Here is a 22202-nt window from a genome sequence, read left to right as displayed (position 1 = left end):
AATACCCTTAAAAATCCAAGTGGTATTCTGCTCAAGTGTGTCAATGATAGGTAGAGCTTAAATAACTTAAAATAATTGCTCAATTTTACATTATTTTGGCTTTATGTTCTCAAAATACAACATAATATACTTTGTTAAAATTCTGAGGAGCTACAGGTGATGCAGGTTTATATCCAAGTTAACAACTGTACCAATCAAGTGGGAAAGGAGGGAAATGCTTTTTGGAAACTCTCCCTAGTTACAAGCACCTTTTTGTCATCACATGAAATCATGTTAGTTTGAAGACCAGCATATTCTTAAAAGCAACTTATGTACTGTTCTTATCTGATGGATTAGTAGTGTCTGATTTAGACAGGAATGAAATACCTAAGCATTTAGTGGAAATTCACTTTCAGTCTTATGCAACGTAGGAAGGGTAACTAAGCCCTTAGTACCTAGGACCCAGCAGGTCTTTAAGGCAAAAAAAGTCCTATTATCACAAATCTTTCCTCCTTCAGTGTACTTGGAGGTTACTTGATTATCATCTTCTCTTGAATGTACTACACTGACTGAGCCTCAGTCCGCACTGAAGGAACTCTTAGTGAATGTTTTATCCTCCTCTGAAAACTCTGCCAAACTGTTTTACATCACCAAAGTACCTTCGGAAGTGTCAAGAAAAAAACAAAACAAAATACACGTGAAGTCACAATTATTAACTTTGTAATGCCAGATGTAATTCAGTTCCTCTAGCTGGATTTCCTCTGCCTATGTGCCAGAACACTTTGTTATAGTACAGTATGAGCTCATGTTAATTGATTATCCACCACATTCCCCGCAGTCTCTCCCTTCAACATCACTGTCTGCCAAGATGCATTTCATTATTCAAGCGATCAGTGTCTCTATAAAAATAATGATTTGCCTATAACTGCACAAGGTTTGCTGGAATTGGTCTCATAATTCACACAGTACTACTCATTTCCTATGTTCATCAACTTTAAGAACTACCACAACTATTTCACAATTTCTTCCACATCACAGCAACTGAACCCAGTGGATATCGTGGATTCCACACACACACAGATTCACACACAAAAATCAACCCCAGACCATTCACTGCAGCCTTGCTTGTGTCGAGGCACCTTCTAGAGTACCCAAACTGCACCACATTTAAGCTTAGCTCTTCTCCAGACTGCCTGTGGTACCTCTGTAAACCTTACACAGGGCATGGATTGTTTTCTTTTTTCTTTTTCCCCTCCAAAGTACCCCAAAATAAGGAGAAGGCTGTATGAGAATCTATCAAACACCCTGTTTACTCCAAGGTACGGCAGGATGAAAGACCATCGAAATACCTCACGAAGGTCGTTTTCTTCTTGTTTTTCAGCTACATTAAGAAAAATTAACAGGCTAAAAGATTATTATAAAGCATTATGAAAACCTGAGTATGTACCACTACCACACAATAGCTATGTACATCACTCAGAAAAGCACATAATTTTTCTAGCTTGCTATAGACCAAGACTCTAATTTACAACGGTATCGTCTTCCTTAATGTAAGTAGCACAGACTTCACAACAGAAAGAGCACTATAAAAAGAGAGGAATACTTCAAATCATCTCAGTAATTAAATTGTTCCCAGTAAGAAGAATGCATAAAGTAGGTTGTCTTCTGAACAAGTAATAGATTTGCTTGGGTTTTAGAACAACAGTATTTTTAAAACATTTGTGTTATATGACTTCTTTTTTTAATCCCCAGTGTAAAAGTTTTGCATAAGCTCTCACAAGTCTCTTCTATTATCTTTACATATAGATAAACCTCTAACTCAGTTTGATTAGATCCTACAAAGTAAAATACATATTTAACAATCACAACTACTTTAAAAAGTTCTGCATTGCTAAATTCATGCCTTGCATTATACTCTAACCACAAACAACTGAACTCCAGCTTTGTAAACCAGTCACAAAGCTTCTCTAAGACTTCTTATGTAAGAACAGTCTTTACAGATAAGTAGGCAACAATACAGAAATTCAATAATGCAAGACAATACTGCATACTCTGAAAATACGACACACAAAGCTCACCTTTTATAGGGCTTTCTTTAAAGAAAAGAAAATATTTCATACTACAGACCAACTGCTTCTTTTTACTGAGGATTCCTTCGCCCTATCCCTTGATTTTACATCAGCTGGAAATACCTATTCACTGTTGTGAAAGCATTTCATCCATTTTAGCATTGATGCTTAGTGAAGTGTCAGCATTAAGTTTAGGATTCAATTTCAAAACAAGATATTGTGAGAAAGAATGTTTACAAAGTGTGATAAATATGAACGTCAGATTTAAATGTAAACTCAGATGCATACCTGCACACTGGCTGCTACAACTGGAGACCCTGAGGCAGAAGATGGTCTGTGTGGAGTTGACAATTGTTTAGTAGCACCCTGTGTTCCACTTCCTGCTCCCACAGACAGACTAGTCCTACTAGCTCCACTTGAGTTAAGGTTACTGCCTCTGCTGGCAGGTACATTCATTCCAACTCCACCCAAATTATTTTTACCAGCAGTTCCAGAAGGAGAAGAGTTGGGCAATTTTGAAGAAGCCTGAGGGTTCTTTGCAGGCTGAAGGCCTGAGGTGCGATTAGAGGGCAGCAAATTCATTGTGGGAGACTGCCTGCTGATATTTACACCACCGGTCTGTTTATGTAGGGGAGTGTTGCTGGAGTGACTACTCTGGGAAACTAGTGCACTTGAACTGGAAGAACTGGGTGTTGCTGCAGGCCTGGGGGATGAGGTGGACTTAGATGAAAACTTAGGTGATGCATTAGGCTTAGGTGTCACAGAGGGCTTTGATGCAGTGGGCTTGGGAGAGGCAGCAGGTTTGGGAGAGGCAGCCATGGAGAAGGGAGGCTTGAAACCCTGGGAAGAAACCTGCGACACCATAGCCTTGGCTAAGTAGTTACTAGAGGTAGAGGCGCTGGATGTTGTCCGAGAAACCAGTGGGTGAGATACTTGAGAGCCACTTCCAGATGAGGGATTAGACAAAGGCAGGCGATACACTACAGACTTCTCTTGAGCTTTGATGACTGGTGATGAGCAAGACAGTTTGGGATTACTGCTCAACTTCACGACTGGATTGGTCTGTGATTTACTAATAGTTGCTTGTAAAGGAGATACATATTTCTGCTGTACAGCTGAATGCTGGTGCACCTTTGTCATTTGTGACGTTGAAGAACCACCTTGAACCTCAGAAGATGATACCAAGATGTTAGTATCCTTGGGTCTTTGAGAGGTGGTAGAAATAGCTGCTTGGGTTTTAGAGGAAGAAACATGAGTCTGTGAAGAAGCAGCAGCAGCTTGGATCTGGCTTGACCTCTGTAGTCCTTGCTGAAGTAGCTTGGCTGGCAAAGGCTCTAGGGAAACTTTAGGATTTTGAATTGAAGATCCAGCAATAAGGCCTGAAGAGATACCAGTGTGAACTAAGTCCTGGGGTTTCTTTGGTACTGGACCTGTGTGACCAGCAATAAGACTTGATGAGTGGGGTGTTTGAGCGGGCTCTACTTTCTTAGAAGTTGCCAGAGGCAACTTACTCATAATGCTTGCCAGTTTCTCTTCCCTCAGCCCAGGGCGAGGTCTGGATGTTGGCGTCTCTATAGCGGACCCAAGAGGAGATCCCTTGGCACCATTATTGATAACTGCGAGAGCATCAGAAATAGAGTCCAGTGAGGGTGGGTGGAAAGAAAGGTCTTCATCCAGTGAGTCGTCCAAGCAGATAGTCTCTGGAGCTGGTGTGCAGCTAGAGCTGGATGGGGTGCAGACAGGTGCACCAGTACTCAGTGTAGTAGCACAACCTGAATTAACTGAAGATATACAAGTTTTCTGTTCTTTCTTTGGACTAGAGTCCTAAGAATGAAAAAATAAGTAAAAGAAAAGTTTAACAGCCTGCCTGGAGTAGATTCAAAGTCTTTTTTGGTTGAGTACTATTATTCTATAAATTCAGAGGAACCTAAAATCTACTACTGAAGTTTTCATATTAAGATACCTATGATATATCGGTGTCCTGTGTGAATTTAATATTTGTGTTTTAAGATCACACATTGGTGCTTTACAAGGTTAATTACAATCTGTGCTGCAAAGAACAGAATGGCTAATTTGATCACTAGGTAGAAACGGATAGAACTTTAATAAAACTATTACTTTCTTCAAAATCAATTTTTCAAACAGCTATGCAGCTTAACATTACGAAGTTATGCAGATAACCTCTTGTATTATATGGTTTAATGCCCACATGATTACCAGCCAATACACTCTAATAGCACTTCCTTAAGGTATGATTTCCCGAATGAACCTTTTTTGAAAGATTTTTTTTCTGGATCAGAGGCAGAAAACTGGTTGTACCGAATGGTCATATAGAAGTCAGATATGTAAAAAGGCATTTACCTTCACTTTGGGTTTAGGCGCCAGAATCACTTTCTTCTTTGCCCTAAAGCAGGGGAGATAAACACATGTCAGAAGACAGAAAGGCAAACAGTTTAATGCCACTCTGATTATATTCCAATAAACTAAGAGGATGACTACTTGGCTCCAGCTTTCTTAACAGAGCATTCTTGAAACAGAAAATCTAAGAACATACTCAGAGAAAGCACAAGCATATCTTTAAACTACTGTTGTCAACTTCGCATGTAAATTAGATACAAAATTCACCAAACTACTGATATAGACTGATGTATACCAAGTTAAGAGTTTGTTTTTTTGTTGTTGTTTTTTGTTTTAGTTTTGGTAATTTTTCAATTCAGGGCATTTCAGTCCCTCACAATCTTAGAAGTTTCTTTCAGCAGAGCTTTATCTAAATGAAAATCACCAATACAGGATAAAGGTTACAGAATTTTACTTTATATTGCTGGGTTGGTTTATTTTGTCACCAAAGCAGTAGTGCACTTTACTTTTCCATCTGTATTTCAAACCACAAAACCAGTTTTTTTTCTCCTCCAAGGGTTTCATTCCTTGTCTACTGTGAAATAGTTCTAACTACTTTTTGTTGAACAAGCCATTCTTTCTTTCTTTTTTTTTTGTAGTGCAAATGAGCGCTGTAGCACCAATGGCAGTTATGCATGCAAAGACAGTACTGAGAACTATCAGTTGCCTGCTTCAACATTTCACATTGTATTTAATTCCTATTTCCTCAAAAGGATTAACAGATTAACACTTCACTGCTCTACTATTCTAAGCATCTAGAAATAAAAAAAAAATATGTTTTTTGTAGATGGACTTGGACTCAGTTTTGCTATTAGGTAGAAAATATACAGTGTTGATCATATATAGTTATAGTTTGGGTAGTATTCAAAGCCATAATTGGTTACTGGAGTTCTTTATGAATGAGGGCAACTCCTAAGAAGGACACAGCACTATCTGAAAACACTGAAAGTAAAATTTCACTGAGATACAAAAACTACTGTGTTTACAAAGATTTATGAGAAAAAGAGCAAGAAGTACTGGACTCAATATACTATGCTACACTGTCTAAATTTTGCTGTGCATTGTGTTTTGGAATAATTTAAGGAAAAGGTGTTAGTCCACAAATATCCATGTAAGTTATTCAGACAATTCAAAACCAAGTTATAATATTCCTGTGATACTGTATTTCAGGTAAATCTAAATTAAACAATCAAACATCTATGAACATTATACAAATGCCTCCAAACAAATCCCAAAATATCTCTTTTCTCTCCCCAAAAAGAGGTAGCATGAAGAGATACCACATACTGAAGCTACTTTTGAGCTGTCAATACTTACGGAGCAGAAGTGAGATGATTGTGAACACTCCGGCTTTCTTTAAAAAGCATCCTGCAAGAGTAGTGAGAAAAAAAACATAAGTTGATTCTACAGGGACAGTCAGAATATGACCAGCTAATACTCAAGTACCTTTGAATTCTCAGAGAAATCCTTTATTATCTGTTTCCAAAGCAGTTGGTTGGTACATTTTATCTGTACTGCTGTCAGAACACAAATGTAGGCAGCCATTAAAAAAAACCAAACAAATGCTAAATAAAATAATGGTTATGTTTATATTCACAATACCTCGTTCAATGGCCGAGCAGAAGTGTACATAGAGTACTACATTCTTCCAGCAGGAGGGAATAAAAAGTTGTGACTCCTCAAGTCCTCAAAGGCTAGCAGACTACTTCAAATATCAAATTAAGGATTATTTTAAACTCTTCTCATTGCATGCCCACATACTGATCACAGATGAGAGTTCTGTATGTGCGTTTTGTTGGTGCTTCTTTGTGGGATTTTTCTTTGTTTTATTTCAATGTAGAAAGAAGCCAGAACACAAGACAAGCTTGTGTATACTAGCCTTCAATGTTTTGTAGTGGCTATTATGTGCCACTCCTGTGACTTCTGCATTTACTCTCATATTATACCACAGAGCCAGTGACACAGCTTCGTAAAAGGCTAGAGTTGCTATGATAATCTTAACATTTTACGTGGTTTTATTCCCATGTGATCTATTCCTTCTCTATGAAGTGAGAACAGTTCTTTACCCTGTACCTATACTTGCATGCTACCTAAATGCAGCTATAAACAGTTAATGAAAACTCTCTCCTCTCTGCTTCCAGGTAGACATACTAAACTAGACAGTTTTCCTACATCACTGTCATGTTACCACTAACAACATGAATGGCTGTCTAAACGAGAGCTTTTCACCACTGAAAACATCCTATAGAGCTGCAGTTGTTATGAAAAATCCAAGTATCCACAAATCTCATGCAATCTGGCAAGAAGGCGTTGACACACTCTGGTTACATTTCCAACAGGTTATTTATCAGATTCAGTTTTCACACCTTATTTACCATACCAACCTCCAGATCCGTATAACACTGTCTATTAAAAACATCAGGAAACAAAAGGAACATTCCCTATTCAATGTTTCACTAACCTATCCGGCTTCTCCAGAGCACTTTCCCTTGTGCCTCCTGCCTACTACTTTGACCGCTCCTGGATCATTTTCATTCTGGGTCATGTGAGACACCAATAATTTGCAGTGTTGTCCTTAAAGGCTCAAGGCAAAGTTTAACCAACACTGGAACAGAAGTCAAGGATCCAGTATAACTAAAGGCAGCAAGAACGCAGCTGGAAAACAATCTGTCCATTACATAAGTATATTTAGCTATAAAACTACTGATGAGGAAGGTCAGTATGACTCTTCTTCTCTGACATGACTTCAAGTGTTCTGCAGGTCTACTGGCAAAACCATCCCCTAGAAGATGAAACTCTGGGAATTCAAAGAAAGTCTTCCTGTTCTTTTTGCTTCCTTTAAACATGCACGTATTTATATTACAGGCATCTTTAAAAGGACATGGAATCAGCATGCAACCCATCTACGAAGAAATCAGTTATATTATCAAAGAATCACCAAGGCTGGAAAAGACCTCAAAGATCATCCAATTCAACTGAAGCCTAGGCAGACAACATCTACATTACTTGAAAAGGCTCTGAAGTCCTTAAGGATGAAAAGAATTTCTAAAAATCCATGAATATCAGTAAAACAGTCTAATTGGGTAGAAAATGGAAGTTTTACACATAGAAAAATAACGTGACAAAGGACCACAGTAGTTATAACACACATTAACAGATGAACAAAGTGCAATTTAAAGTAGTATTCAACACCTTACCTCATACTTCTGCAATGAACAATGGGGAACATATGAGGGCTGCTCTGAAACTAACGTTCGTTGTTTTACCATACTGATTCATGACACCAGAAGCAGATGCCGTTTGTACAGCAGTAGAAGCTGAACCTTCCCACTAACATTTAGTTACACGTTGCTGCCATGAGGAAGATGGCAGCAGAGAGACAGGCTGAGAAAATGGCATCTGACAAAGAAGAGTCTATGAAGCAAAAGTGTGTCACTAAATGCCTCCATGAAGAAAAAACTGCACCCACTGACATTCACAGACACTTGCTGAACATTTACGGAGACCAAACAATGGATCTAAGCACGGTGAGGCAGTGGGTGGTGTTTCAGCAGTGGCAACAGAAACATGAACAAGAAGCCACATTCTAGATGGCTACGCCCAGCTGTCATACCACAAAATGAAGAACATCTTGATCACCCCATCTGCACAAATTGGCTGATAGTGAAGACTATGTCGACTTGTTCTATCAAATAGTGAGTTTGTGGCCTTTGCATCTGTTGTACTTTCCATGTTAACGAATAGGAGGCATTACTTTCAGAGCAACCTACTTAATACAGTTGACTTTGCAAATTAAAATCTTCCTTCATTTTAAGCCCACAAAGTTCTATGTTATAACCCTACTCTGATTAGTAAGCATTCCTAATGAAATACATAGCAGTTCATTTTTAACATGGCATATCTTCCCCCCACCTATTTTACATAGCTCCTTCCAGCTCAAGGCCAGATATTAAAATTAAAAAATATTAAAACTTCAGCATGTCCCTCTCCTAACATCCCAGATGTTCATCCAGCGTACAAGAGATGCTGCACTATGAACTATGACTGAATGCTACAAGAAATATTTGCTTTTCCTTTCTCCATGCATAACTGCCCAGAAAGGCAGTAGAAAGGTCATCTGAACACAATCCTGGGTCTAGCTGATCAAAGCAATCTCTCAATGCAAATACAGGAAAAACAGCACGTAAATACAAAAATTATGGTATCCAAACAGTGCAGTTGGTAAATGAACTCTCGCTGGTCAGCAGAAAGTCGTGTTAAGGCAGCTCTTGTGTTTTCTGTTGTTTTTGTTTGTTTGTAAGTGGTGACAGATTGTTTTATTACTGAAACCACTTCTACAGTTGGTTTAAAACCTTATGAAACTTTACAGCATGCTTATCCCATGGATAGGAGAGAACCATTTATGGCTTTCAAATTAACAACTCTGACATGCTCCACTGTCCTCTGGGATGACCTCACACTGTCATCTGACCACTTGACTACTATCAACACTGATCTCTCTGTATCTTGCCCTGATCTAAACCAGGATTCCAAATCTCAACTACTTTCCTATGAACAGATGACTTCTTACCAGCATATTTATCAGCAAATTTAGCATACAAAGCTAAACTCCTGAGCAGAAATAAAACAGCTGTATGCCATTGAGGCATTTGTTCCTTTCAGCAGTTCTTAACAAGCAGCTTGCTGCAGCCTTATTTTCTACATAAACTATCCAACAAAACAACTAAGTAGTTTTCACAACTTAATGCTGATTCGACTAATCTTCAATTAAACTATTACTCAGCAAATCTGTTAATACTGTTCTATCGTTTAGCTTTTAAAATTAGGTCAAGATTTGAGGGAAGATTGTCCTCTGCAGTGTATGCTTTGGAAGAAAAGAACACATCATCTATATTTGTTTCTCTTCTTGCACTTCAAAATGCCGGAGAACTTTGTCAAATTTGCATCTTACAATAATTGTTACTGCTCTCATTTTATCTCTATCTCTTTGCATAGTTGTTCTCTCAAGTCAGTAAGGATCAAGAAACAGGTATATTTTTGAACTGCATCATCACAAAGCATCCCAATAGCATACAAGAAATAAGAGCACAACAACTTAAGCATCTTCTAAAAATCTGATGTTGAAATTCAAACTTATAAAGTTCTTGTATCACTGCTTCATCAGCCTACTTAAAACATGGACAATTTTGAAGTACTAAAAGTACACTTCTGAGTTAAACCCATCACAATAAATAAGGTCCATAAAATAGCACCAAAAGCAGTAGATATAAAAAGCAGGTATTTTACCTTGCCTGCATCCAGCCTTTAGGCCAAAGTGGTTTCACTTCTGTTTCCATAAAGGTTTTGAGGTAATCTTCAGCAGACTGACTTCTGTTTGGCTCTAGTTCATAGCATCCCAGCTTGATCTTGACAAGATTACACAACAAAGATCTGCAGAGGAGAACACAGTGAGTATACTGATAGAAACTAACTTTGCAAGAGATCAGCAGAAACAGAATGAGAAATAGATGCACTGATACAGCTACTGCTCACTGGTAAGCAGTTTTCTTCCATAGAAACAACTAACTTCCATTAAAAAAATGGAACCATCACACAAGTTGCTACTGCAACTTGTATAATCTGCCACTGTTCTACTGGTCTCAGCAGATCATATATCTCATTTATCATTTTGTAACTAAGTTTTACATCTTTGTTTCCTAATAACTGAAAAATGTTCTATCACTTTGCTCACAATAATCTTGATCTCATTTAAGATAGGTAATGTCTGAAAGCATGTGAAATCTATTCTACGCTGAATTGTTATTTCAACAGAACACTTTCTGACATGGATGCTGTCTTTAAAAATATAAAAGTGGAAAGAGCTATGTAACATTGATTCTTCCAAGTCTCATGAAATAAAAACCAGATTAAAATACTCATTTTTAAATACATATCCCTTCAGGTATCCTGATCATACCACAAGACCAGATCAGCTATATATATATATATATATATATATATGTAGATAGATATCTATCTATATATATCTATGTAAAGCAGCGTATATAATACATAATGTAGCCATAACAATATATAGTACACATAATATATTCCATGAAACTTGCTTCCTTGTTGTCTTAACATATTATAGATAAAAAAAGATTCAAAGCGAGTTTAACAGCCCCCTTAAACAATATTTATACCTGTTCAAAAATAAATTTAGAACTTGCACAAGCAGGTAGTAAATTAGAGGGATCTGTCTGCTTAAAAGCCTTTTGTTCTTCAAATCATCTAAATAATCTAATTTTTTTCAGTAAAATATACTCTGACAATTCAGCATTTCAGATGAGTGCGTTGTTCTCGAGAGACAACAGAATTTGTGTTCTAACATAGCAGGATGGGTTAAGATTCATGCATTCTGGATGCTGGCTTTCCCAAGGACTGGGAGACTTGCCAAGCCAGCACACCCAATTTTGGCTTTCTATTCTCTTGTGGCCCAAGTTTTACCACTCACTGAGTGACAGCTTTTTGTGACATCCCCAGAATGGTGTGAAGCAGGTGCAACTCTGCTTACACTTCTATTCTCTGCTTCAAAAAGCCCATGGTACTGTGCCCAGGAAAATTCTCCTGTACAAGCAATGAAAAAAGGGTTGGGCATGGGATGATCTAGCCTTTCAAGTTAAAGAAAAGCATGCTTACAGTGCAGCATTTTAGCTTGCCTATTTTGCCTCCTAACATTTCCCCAAACTTGTAAGATGATGCACCTCTGATAACAACTATTTATTAAACAATACTACGTAACAACACTCCCTGCCAAGACTTTAACACACAAGAGCAGGAAAAAATCTTAGTGGAAAACGCAGTTTCTTACCTTACTGTGTCATCCCAATGAAACTTCTTTCTGGGCCCCACAACCCTCTTTCCAGGTTTCTCATCATCATCTTCCTCTGATCCATTTTTCTCTCGTTCATCTTCTGTTTGCAGCCTACATTTAAAACAATTGCTTTCCTTATTGATATGCAACATATAAAATATTTCACTGAAGAAGTACTGTGTTAGATGTTAAGTAAAAAAAAAAGGATCTTCACACTCTAGCTGTATTCTCCCTAAAGTGCTTTATCCTGAGAAATGAAAAGATGCTAATTCTTCTCTGTGTCTAAATCAGTTAGCTACGCAGGAAACAACTAAAATATAAAAGGACAGAAGGATCGTGAATCTGAACACATGCATGTTGAGTATGTCCAGACTCCTCCTCACAATTTCTTTCTCTCAAGATGTATTTCATTCAGATAATGAAATTTCTTTCTGAAGTTAGGTGATAACATCACTGAAATGATACCATATACTTTGTACAACTCAACTAGAGCTCAATACTTTGCTGAGTTTAGAGAATGAAGGACATAGAGGCGAGCTTTCAGGTCTCTCTAAAATGTGAACATGCAGATCCCAGAAATACTTACTTGGCATTCTTAGCTAGGTTACGGGCCTGACAATCCTCTTGATATTTGCATAACTGTTCAGGCATGACATTACTGACAGCTAGTTTCAACTTCTGCAGTGGTTCTCTCAAGCGGTCATCCTGCGATAAAAGAAACACCAAATCAGTCCTACCCGATGCAATATAAAAATAACCTGAGATAATTTGTCTGAAATTATTTCTCCCTCACACCCAATAGGCTATACTGTTGCACTGAACAGGAATCAGGCATCATGTAGAAAGTACTGCTGCAGGCAATAGTTAGTACTGGAAATATTAATACATGCACTTGTAATTTCTCATACAATTAATGTAGTCTTGAGACCAGAAACGATGAAAGAAAGTCACAAGAAAACAACTCATGAACATCCCAAAACATTATAACAATCTCATTTAATCATCCTTCCAAATCAAAATATGGAATAAAACCTCAGGGAAAAAGCAAAATGACTTGACTGATGAACATTTATATTTTTAAATAAGAATATGACGAATGACGTCTCCAAAAACTCTGTAGTATAAAAATATCCTCAGTAATGCATTCAATTGCCTATGCATTAGATTATTACTAGAAGTAAAAATGTTTTATATGCCTCAAAGGTAAGGACAGTGTGCCCCGGTGGCGCAGTGGTAGGAATGCCGCGTTGCAACACTGGAGGCCCTGGGTTCGAATCCCCCCTGTGGCGCAAGTGGTAGAAGTGCCACCCTGCTACACAGGAGGCTCGAATCCCAGAGGGTTGGACTCGATGATCTCTAAGGTCCCTTCCAACCCGCACGCGACTATGATACTATGATACTATAAATTTAGTATCCAGGTATTAAGAATACCAAAAATTAAATTGAAATAAAAATATGTACTTCCTTGCATTTTAAATTCTCTTCCATATCTTGGAGCCACATCCTGGTTGGAAGGAGATGATCTTTAAGTTCCCTTCCAACTCAAACCATTCTATGATTCTGTGATCTTCCAACTTATATGTTCTCAGTCCTGTTTTATATCTTGTATTATATCTTAATGCTTAATGTAGAAATAGCATATTAAATTGACTTCCTAATCAGCAGGTTCTGAATTCTCACACTCTCAGATCCTCTGCAAGATTTAGTCCTGAATCTCATCTAAAGAACCAGGTCAGGACCCTTCAGATCACAGAAACCTTTCTTAATTCAAGAGAAAGGCATGCTCTTTAAGAGGAAGGAAGCTGCAAATGAAACAAAGTACCTGTAAGACTTAAAAGCAGCATACATGCACAAATAATACAGGCTGATCATCTATAATCCATACACTTTTTTTTTTCCTAGCACAAAAATGAACACAACACTAATTTTTAGTCCATCATAACCACAATAATTGTGGCCCTCTAGTTCTCTTACATTTTATCTACTCTGTAAAACTATCCAGCTTTCAATACAAAAGCATTTAATTCCCAAAATGGTAAAGTCTAAAATACTTACAGTATTTGTTCTTAAAGTAGTGACAAGAGCAGACAAAAAAGCTTTTATGCTGATCTAGCAATTGATACAGAATCTTTTCCTTTACTTGAGACAATGGCTGTTGCTCTACTCTGCTGTGTTCTATCCTTACTATTACATATTTGACTCACACTAGAGCTACTCTCCCCCCATTACCTGGACATTGAGGTGTAACTTCTTCAGACGCTTTATCAGTGTGTCCTTATTGCATGGCACAAAAGCCTCAAGGTGAGAGTACACTCCATTGCGGATGGCAGGATTTATCTCCTGTAACTGTAGCTCAATACTGACAAACAAACAAGAGACAGCCAACCAGTGAGGCACTCCAAGATGAAGATGACAACTGAACAAAAACCTAATGAAGCTTCGTATGCATAACATTCTAGTTATGCATACGTCAAATAGCAGCCTGGGATATATTTTCAGATTTGTTAAACAAACTTTTTAGAAAAAAAAGTAGTCTTAATGGTAAGAAACCATTCAAAAAAAGACCTTCAGATGCATACTTCCCCAGCAACAATGATTGCTGCTATCCAAATTTTATTTACTCCTTTCAGTTTCACATCAATATTGGTAGTATTTTGGCTGCTTGTCTTCTAGAGATTACTTCTTTTTATTATTTAACATAACTAAAGACATAAAACCCTATACGTTAAATTCTTAGCTGAAGGATTATAGAATAAGAGTCAGAATTTTTCTTCATGAAAGCTAAAGGTGTTTTGATTTATGAAGATGTGGGACAGCAAGAAAAAATGGCAAATTTGTTGAATTTTACACATGAAGTCAAGGACACAGGGCACTACAAAACACTTTACAGTGGAGAAAGACAGACAGATAGTCATGACAGGAATTGTATTCATATATAAATCTCTTTACCTAATTACTAGCTCAGACTGATCTACCTTCATTGACTTTTAAGGGCTTTGTTGGAACAAACTCAACAATACTTCCTCTTCTGTACTTTTCCTTTCACCCCATTTCCAAAAAGGAAAGGTTGTACAGATAAGCACTTACTCCAGCAGAATATTATTCATGTCTTGTGTGAAAAACTTCTTCCTGCCTTCTTCATCAAACATCTTGGCAGCCTGAAAATACAGCAAAGAAAAAAAAAGAATATTCAAAAGTTCACAGATGTCATTTTAATCTCAACACTCATAGCTTTACTTTTACAGCTAAATCACGTTCTTATTTTTCAGTGAACAGCACTGCTAGGGAAAAAAAAAAATCCACTATACTTAACTACTTAGAAAAGGTGAAGATTACCATCATATTCAAATAACAACTCTTTGTTCTAGTGCTCACAATCACTCCATTTAGAATCTACCTGGACTGCTGATGTTTTTTCAATAACCCTGAAAAAGCAAACCACACCAGGAGTGCGGTTTTATTATCTCAGTAAAACTGATGGCTTTAAAAAGAGGAGCTCTTGCCTGCATGACATATCAGCACATCACCATCCTCAAAGTATAAAAGGCTTGGTTTCTTCCTCTGTTTAAGTACCTTGCCCAGTTACAGTTTTTTAGCCTTTCTTGTATCCATCTCAACCCCTCAGAGTAATTTCTACAATGAAACTGTGTATGCTCGAGGAACATCTCATCCCCATTTTCTGGTGCTGTTGAGCATTGTCTCCAACTTTAGACTTGGGGCATGAACACTGGAAAATCTTCCCAACTAACTCTTTTGTATTTCTGTCTGGCAAGGAAAAAAAAAAAAAAAAGCAAGATAACTCATGTGTGCATTTCCTTTTATTAGAAGATTTTCCTAGTCTCCCAGGAATGCCTGTGTAGAATTCCTTTATCGTTGTTTCTTTTGCCTAGATTCTTACTGTCCACAAACCATGGCAGCTTCTACGAATATGCCAAGTCAATTCCCTGCACTGTTCAAAAAAACTAAACAAAACAAAAAAAATCAGTAAAACCTCTCTATTCTTCCTCCGCTCTAGAAAAAAAGAAAGCAAACCTTAGAGCACTTACTGTCTTGAGACATTCTAGCAACGGGACCTGAGAGTGACTATCTGAAGAAGCTGAAAAAGTATATCTTACAGCAGTTTTTGTAAGTACGTTATCATACTGTCTGACAAATACTGTAGGCAGTCAACATGCTATATGGCAGAACAGCCAAATGAGAAAGGCTCTAATTTGTCCTTAAAGGATTTTAGTTAGCAACTGCTGACAACATAGGTCAATTCTATAAATAAATGCAAGTGTTAACTTGACAAAATTCCTTCATTAGTATTAAATACTTACTGTTTTTCCTCTTTGTAACTGACCTACTTATGTTAGAAAGAAATATTTTCTGAGATTGTGAACTCTATATTGCACAGTAAAATAGGAGTCTGTTACTCCATCAGAAACTGTAATGCAGACAACTGTCTTCAATCGTTTACCATTTCAGTCATGAACGTATACTGTAGGTTTTTAGTTCCTGTATGGACTGCACTCCGCTCACTACCTTCTACTGTAAAGTCATCTGCTGAGAGGATGGCACTATCTGTTTTAAGATTAATGAAGCAGTTTCTCTGCTAAAAAATAAGAAAAGTTATAGAGGTTTACAAGTGATTAAGATACCAACAAGACAAATTTGAAAGTCTTAGATGCAGTATCTTTAAGAATAAATAACACGAAGGTTATTACCTTTTCATCTACATAAAGTGGAAGGTAAAGTGGAAGGAAAGATGTTTTAACTTTCCAGACCCAGAGAGATCTCAAAGCCAATTTCATTGTTATGTTATCATACCTCACAGTGCTTCTGGTCTTTGAAAAGGATGAAATTGGCAGACTTGAGGAACACTGCTATCACTGTTGGGATTTTTTGTTCTACAGACAGACTATCTTAACAGTTCCCATCACAACAAAAAAAAAACAGGCATTTTATTTTTATATTATCTCTCTGCTTTGTGTGCAATTTTGTCCTCTGCCACTGTAATTCAGAATTACACAATTAGGGAACTAGAAGACATTAATTTACACAAGGAGATCAGGAAGTTTTCACTACATATAGTCAGTGGCTTTCTACATTTTTTTAACTTCTTATCTAGATACATCATAACTCCATTCATGGAACATAGCTTACCTTTCTTTGCATTAAAGAACACTAAAGATGCGAACCTGATAAATGTCTGGAAAAAACTGTATAGGAACTATTTTTTAATTTTTTTTTTTTTTTTTTTTTTTACTTATTTGTCACTGATAAGGCATCAGTTGATGGCAATTTGTAGAAGGCAAGGAAGCTGCAGTCTTTAAGTCAATACATAGTCTAGTTCTACCCCGAGTTTACATGTACAATTGCTCTGCTCAGCCAGCACCAAATTTCCAGAAATCATGAGCAGAAGTAGACGACTGTAGAATTAACTGTAATTCAGTGGCTCTTTGATAAACTTTCTTCCAACTGGGTTGGGTGTTTTAGTGATACAGCACGAAGTTGGTGGCTAGCAGCTAACAGTTTTGGCCTAATCTGGTTCCACTGCTGTTATGCTAGAAACTTACTGAAAAATTAACCTGAAATTTTGAAGGCAGACAACCCTCTCACTCAGTTTAGTGACAATTAAACCCTTATCCATATTTAGTTATGGATAACTAACTTTAAAAGAACTAAGAATATTCTATAATATTTACATACAGCTAGGATTGAGTAATGATAACAAGCTCTGCTGCTGTCACTATAAAGAAAACTGCAGTTTAACTACTACTAATATAAAACTTGCAAGGAAAAGCTGCACTTTAATCTGAGTAAGGAAAAACTGCACTTTATTCTGAGTAAGGAAAAGCTGCACAGGTAAGATCAGAATCTGGACAATTGAGTAAGTATTTTCTTCATACATTCACATAACATCCATAACTGAAACAAGGAGCATATAATATCTAAACAGCTCTGAGCCCTTTCAATAAACTAGGATGTCTGTAAACCGGGAACTTATTGTTTTTCATTAAAATTTTTGAGACTCCGTTGCAACCTTCCAGAAGAAACCATCCACCTCCCATCCCTCCACCCCAACCATTTAAACTGGCAAGTTCATATAATTTGTGTTACAAAGGCAGAATTTCAGACTGACATTAAATTTTAAACTGCAATAGTTTAAAGGCTTCCTCTTTAAAACTAGGTGAGGAAGTATAAATTCATGAATATTAATAATTTAAGTAACTAATTCAAGTGAAAATTAACAGTGATATTCCCATTATGGAATAAAACATTACAATTTGTTGAACATGTTAAGCTTCAGTAGAAAACCTTGTCTTCACTGTGAAACAAACACCATCTCAACTATTGTTCTACATCACCTCTACATCCATTTTTATCTGAATATAAATACAACCATCAACATTAATTCTATGTTTTTAGCATTTCAACCATCAATTTGAGGATGACAACTCAGATCCTAAGCATTCTTCCTACTTCTCTCGATTCCTTACTGCAAGCTGTCACTGCTGAGTTCATACTTACTGTTCGAAGATCTCCAATGCGCTTTTCAAGAAGCACAGGCAGACCTTCTGGGAGGGCAGGCACCTGCTTGGGTGTCATGACCTGAGAGGTGTAGGTTGCATGAGTGACATTTCCATTTTCTCCTGACAGCTCAGAAACTGGGCTGCCATCAGAAGTGCCATCAAGCAACTTGTCAAAGTCAATGTCTCCCAACATCTCCAGGGCACTTTCAGTTTCTTGCAGGATATCACGTTCATTTGTGCTACCAAAAATGGAGAGGACAGGATCGCTGATCTTAAGATTCAAGTCAGAGATATCATTTCCTGCACTGAGAGAGGAAGAAGGAATTTTACTAGGGGTAGAGGTCGCAATAGTCACTGGAGGTTTTGGACTAGATTCCTTCTTCCTCATGGCTTCCTTCTCCTTTTGAAATTTACGGATCATGGCAGCCAGAGAGAGCGAGTCTTTATAAAATTTCTTTTTCTTCTTTTCAGACTTGTGTGAATTTAAGGCCATTACTCTGTAGGGGAAAGAAATACTTCATTAGAATGAAATTTGTTATTATTCTGTTAAAGGTGATTAAAGCCTTGAAAAAACTGACAGTTTAGAACTTTTTTAAAAGTTAGCAGATGGAAACAAGTGTTTCCACCTTCAGACTCTTCTACCAGCTACCTCAAACCTCTGCTTGTCCTATGATTCCATGATCTTCAGATGAAGGTCTGTTTTGTTTTGGTTTTTTTAAACTATGATACGTATACTTCAAGAAAAGGTTCATTTACTCTACACTTCTCATCTACACTTCTCAACCTGAAATAAGACTTACAGTTAGATTTACACTGCTAGTACACAAACTTGCTTAGACTCCAAAGCAGTAGCAGGTTACTTAAAAGTTTAAGCACGCCATATATGTGTAAAAAATTCTCTCCATTAAGTATTTTTATATGTAGGCTCAACATTTACATGCCAGTTAAAGTGACTATTTACCCCCCAGTTCTTGTCCTTGATAAAAAAAAAGAAAAAAAAAACCAACAGGTCTCCAATACCAACTGATTATCTACAATAAGACAACATTCACTCAAGGACAGTTTTCCAGAAGCCAGTTAAAAACTCTGTCATCTTACAAGGCCATCATCCTTTCATGCTAGCCTCAAAACACAAGAAAGTACACAAAAATTACTAAGAAATATGTAGAATAATCAAGCTACGCTTGCAGTTTCCCAAAACAGAACTCTAGGGATAGAAAGCTATTTTTCATTAGAAGGTAGAAAACAAAGATGTAATTTTTACTGTCAGAAAACTCTGGGTAGAACGATGATTGATAACACTGTTCACAGACTCAAGATTTCTATATTTTCCATAATTGATTTTCCCTTTTATTTTTTTTCCCCATTCACATCCCCCTAGATTTTGAAAGTTAGTCATAGAATGCAAACAAAAACATCCTAGACCAAAGTCTATTAGCCTTTAAATATGAATTAACAACACAATCCCAAACAGCTGTGATAATCTCACTGTGGTATGCAAATCTCAGAAATACACTTCATATACAATTCAACATTTTAGTTAAAGAAACCTACCCCAACTGCTTAGGAACTTTCATTTTCCGAGGCTTCTTCTCCTTTTCCATCCCTTCATCTTTCCTCTTGCGCTTCTTCATTCCATGATCTTCACTTTCTTTTAACTTTGCAATCTACAAAATGAATTAAATGCAGGACAAAGATTCTTCCATCAAAACATATTTTTACAGCTAAAAACATCTAATTTTCCTTACAGTTTCCAGTTGGGAGCCAGAAAAACATATCCTGATGTGTGTGAAGGCAAACAGTACAACTGGATTCAGAACAGCAATACCAGTTACTTTTTTTTGAGGTACAAGTAGACTGTCACATTGCCTCCCTGAGAAGCAGCCATCTTGGAAGATCAAATTCTCCATTCTTCTGCTCCCACAGTCGCATTGCTAAGTACAATGCAATATGGTACGGCACATCTTTCTGGCTATTCAGATCAGTGGTCTCCCCTCCAAACTTCTTGGCCAAGCCTAGCTTAATTTCTGAGGCTGGGTGGGAAAGCTGAATGGTGGAGGGGGAAGGTGGGGATGGAAAAAAGTCTTCATACTGAGCTGTTGTTACGCAGCAACAGTCAAAACATTGCCGTTTCATCAGCACAGCACCAAGTTACAAATACAAATCACAGCACCATAAGGGCTGGTATTTAAATAATTCAGCACATAGTACAGTATGCTTTTTGTGAAACATGCAGCATATACATACAGAAATACCAATACATCTTTTCCTATAGCTATTTCTATGTTGTGAATTTATTTTATCAGACATTTTCTTTTAACTACTATTCTGATTATCAAGAACATTTCAATCCTATTTTCTAGAGAATTACAAAAGCAATGGCTGGAAAAATTATGTTTCCATCTTAGAGAACAAAATTCTCATAAAATTAAGTAGTTACCTGTCACTTAACTTGAGATGCATGGACACAACTTGTAAGCATGTCTGAACACACAATTAGTCTTCCAAGACTGGACAGTCTGTGGGCATCCTGACTTATTTCCTAAGTGCTTATGCAACAGCCACAAAACAGAGACTGCAATAAGACAGTACCATGTGTCATTCTGCTTTCTGTCTCTTCATCTAAGGCATTTAAGCATACCAAATCTTTTTCGATGTCCACCTGATTCAGTTCCCACTGTATAAAAAGCATAATTAATATCACTCACTTTTGGTGGCCTGTGCTTTTTGTCTTCTGCAAAGTCATCATCCTCTGAGTCAGATGCCTGGCGGAACTGCAGGGTACCAGTGTTGATATAAAACCCTCCATATTTGGTTGTCAGGGATGCAGGAACTAATTCATCGTACTGGACATGAAAAAAGAAGAGTTTATCATCATAACTTCAAATGTGTATGTAGTATACCACTACCTATACATGAATAACCATACAGAATTACATAAGCACTGCCTGCTAGCATAAATCAGGATAGTAATACTACTGAAAATCTTACTGGACAAAGAACAGAATACTAATATCACAGAGTCACCTTTGTACTTTCAAAATAACACTTTGTTTTTGGAAGAAAAGTTTACAACATTAAAAAAAAAGAAACAGCTCTACTTTCTGAAGGAAGTGAAGACAGGCACAGAGGCCTTCTCTCCCTTGAGAGAATACTTCCGATTTTTACCTCTGACAGCATGCTACCTTATGCCAGAAGCTAAAATCTTATGATACATAAACTCTACGGACAATTATGCACCACCTGCCTGCAAGCAGTTACACCATTTACAAGTCTTGTCCTTTCAGTAGGTAAGCACACTGTGAACTGTTTCTGTCTACAACAGCCTTACGTACATAGCAGACCAGCAACATCACCCGCTTAAAATGCATTTTGTAAAAATACTGCCTCTACTGATTTCACATTGTGTTACACTTTCACTGAATATCCTTCAGTTTTAACAGAGAATGTATAGCTCAAACTACAAATGTTTTCTATTAACACTTCCTGTTACTCATACATTTATAACTGGTCCTTTGTAATACTTGCAGATAACTGAAGTTATTTCCAGAGCTCATTTCTTGCATGTTTTCAAAATGATAATCTGAACAACCATCACTCTGCAAAGGAAGAAGTCTCAACTGTTTCAGAATTTTGCAAAAGTGGATATTGTTATACCCAGGAAACAGAACAGAAACAATAGACACTTGTTCTGTAAAATAAGCTTTCTGGATTACACGCTTTGTTATATGGAAATAGACGCAGTAACGCTCATCTTCCTCTTGATTAGATTTCATTAATACAGGACTCTGCAGTGCACTTGGCATGCTCTGACTGTTCCAACAAACATTCCATTCCTTAACAACTCTACTCACAGTACCTGCATAAAGAAAGTTTTTCTTACCAGGATCTTTGTTCTTCTGCTAAAATTGCTATGACATGTTTCCCAAAATATTTTCAAACATCTGTTATTTTCTATAATACATCTTGTTAACAACAAATACTGAAAAATCTAAGGCGGCGAACTTAATCAACAACAAACAGAAGCAAAAGTCTGTTTAGAGGTGAAAACCAAAAGGCCTACTAAGTATTACAAAGTACCAAAAAGATACAGTGGCATTTAAATAACTGAGAATTGGTTTCTTCCCTTCTTCTGAAGAGAAGGGTGTGAGATTTTACCACATCTTAGAGGTATGTACTCTGGAAGAAGAAAAAGTCTATTCTGAGTTACAGCTGCAAGCCGTGAATATTTACTAGCAAGACCAAACGATTAAGAATTAAGTAGGACACTTAAGAGGCAAACAACTTGTTTGCTATTTTGAATAGTGAGCCAGCAGGCCTTTCACTGCATGCTTGCTAAGTGCTGATACATCCCAGAATTCAACAGGTTGAAAAAATTACTAGGGCAAG

At 37.2% G+C, this 22202-nt stretch overlaps 1 protein-coding gene across 2 annotated transcripts in view; it reads right to left on the bottom strand.

Annotated features, from left to right (window-relative positions):
* Positions 1 to 22202, bottom strand: part of UBN2 (ubinuclein 2) — a 54507-nt gene that overhangs the window by 12902 nt on the left and 19403 nt on the right. The window contains exons 4-15 of one of the 2 annotated variants that reach the window (XM_032444407.1): positions 20522 to 20659; positions 19368 to 19480; positions 17812 to 18310; positions 15758 to 15892; positions 14386 to 14456; positions 13528 to 13657; positions 11885 to 12003; positions 11296 to 11409; positions 9732 to 9875; positions 5763 to 5813; positions 4410 to 4452; positions 2337 to 3872 (exon numbers count right to left, since the gene is read on the bottom strand). In XM_032444407.1, the coding sequence (XP_032300298.1) occupies positions 2337 to 3872; positions 4410 to 4452; positions 5763 to 5813; positions 9732 to 9875; positions 11296 to 11409; positions 11885 to 12003; positions 13528 to 13657; positions 14386 to 14456; positions 15758 to 15892; positions 17812 to 18310; positions 19368 to 19480; positions 20522 to 20659 (3093 nt within the window). The remainder of the gene's footprint in view (positions 1 to 2336; positions 3873 to 4409; positions 4453 to 5762; positions 5814 to 9731; positions 9876 to 11295; positions 11410 to 11884; positions 12004 to 13527; positions 13658 to 14385; positions 14457 to 15757; positions 15893 to 17811; positions 18311 to 19367; positions 19481 to 20521; positions 20660 to 22202) is intronic. The other variant, XM_015861736.2, reaches the window with a different exon arrangement.

Source organism: Coturnix japonica, chromosome 1 (genome assembly GCF_001577835.2).
Source record: "Coturnix japonica isolate 7356 chromosome 1, Coturnix japonica 2.1, whole genome shotgun sequence".
Classification (NCBI taxonomy): Eukaryota; Metazoa; Chordata; class Aves; order Galliformes; family Phasianidae; genus Coturnix; species Coturnix japonica.
The sequence above is the reverse complement of the archived record's forward strand: the minus strand, read 5'-3'. Positions and strand labels throughout refer to the sequence as shown.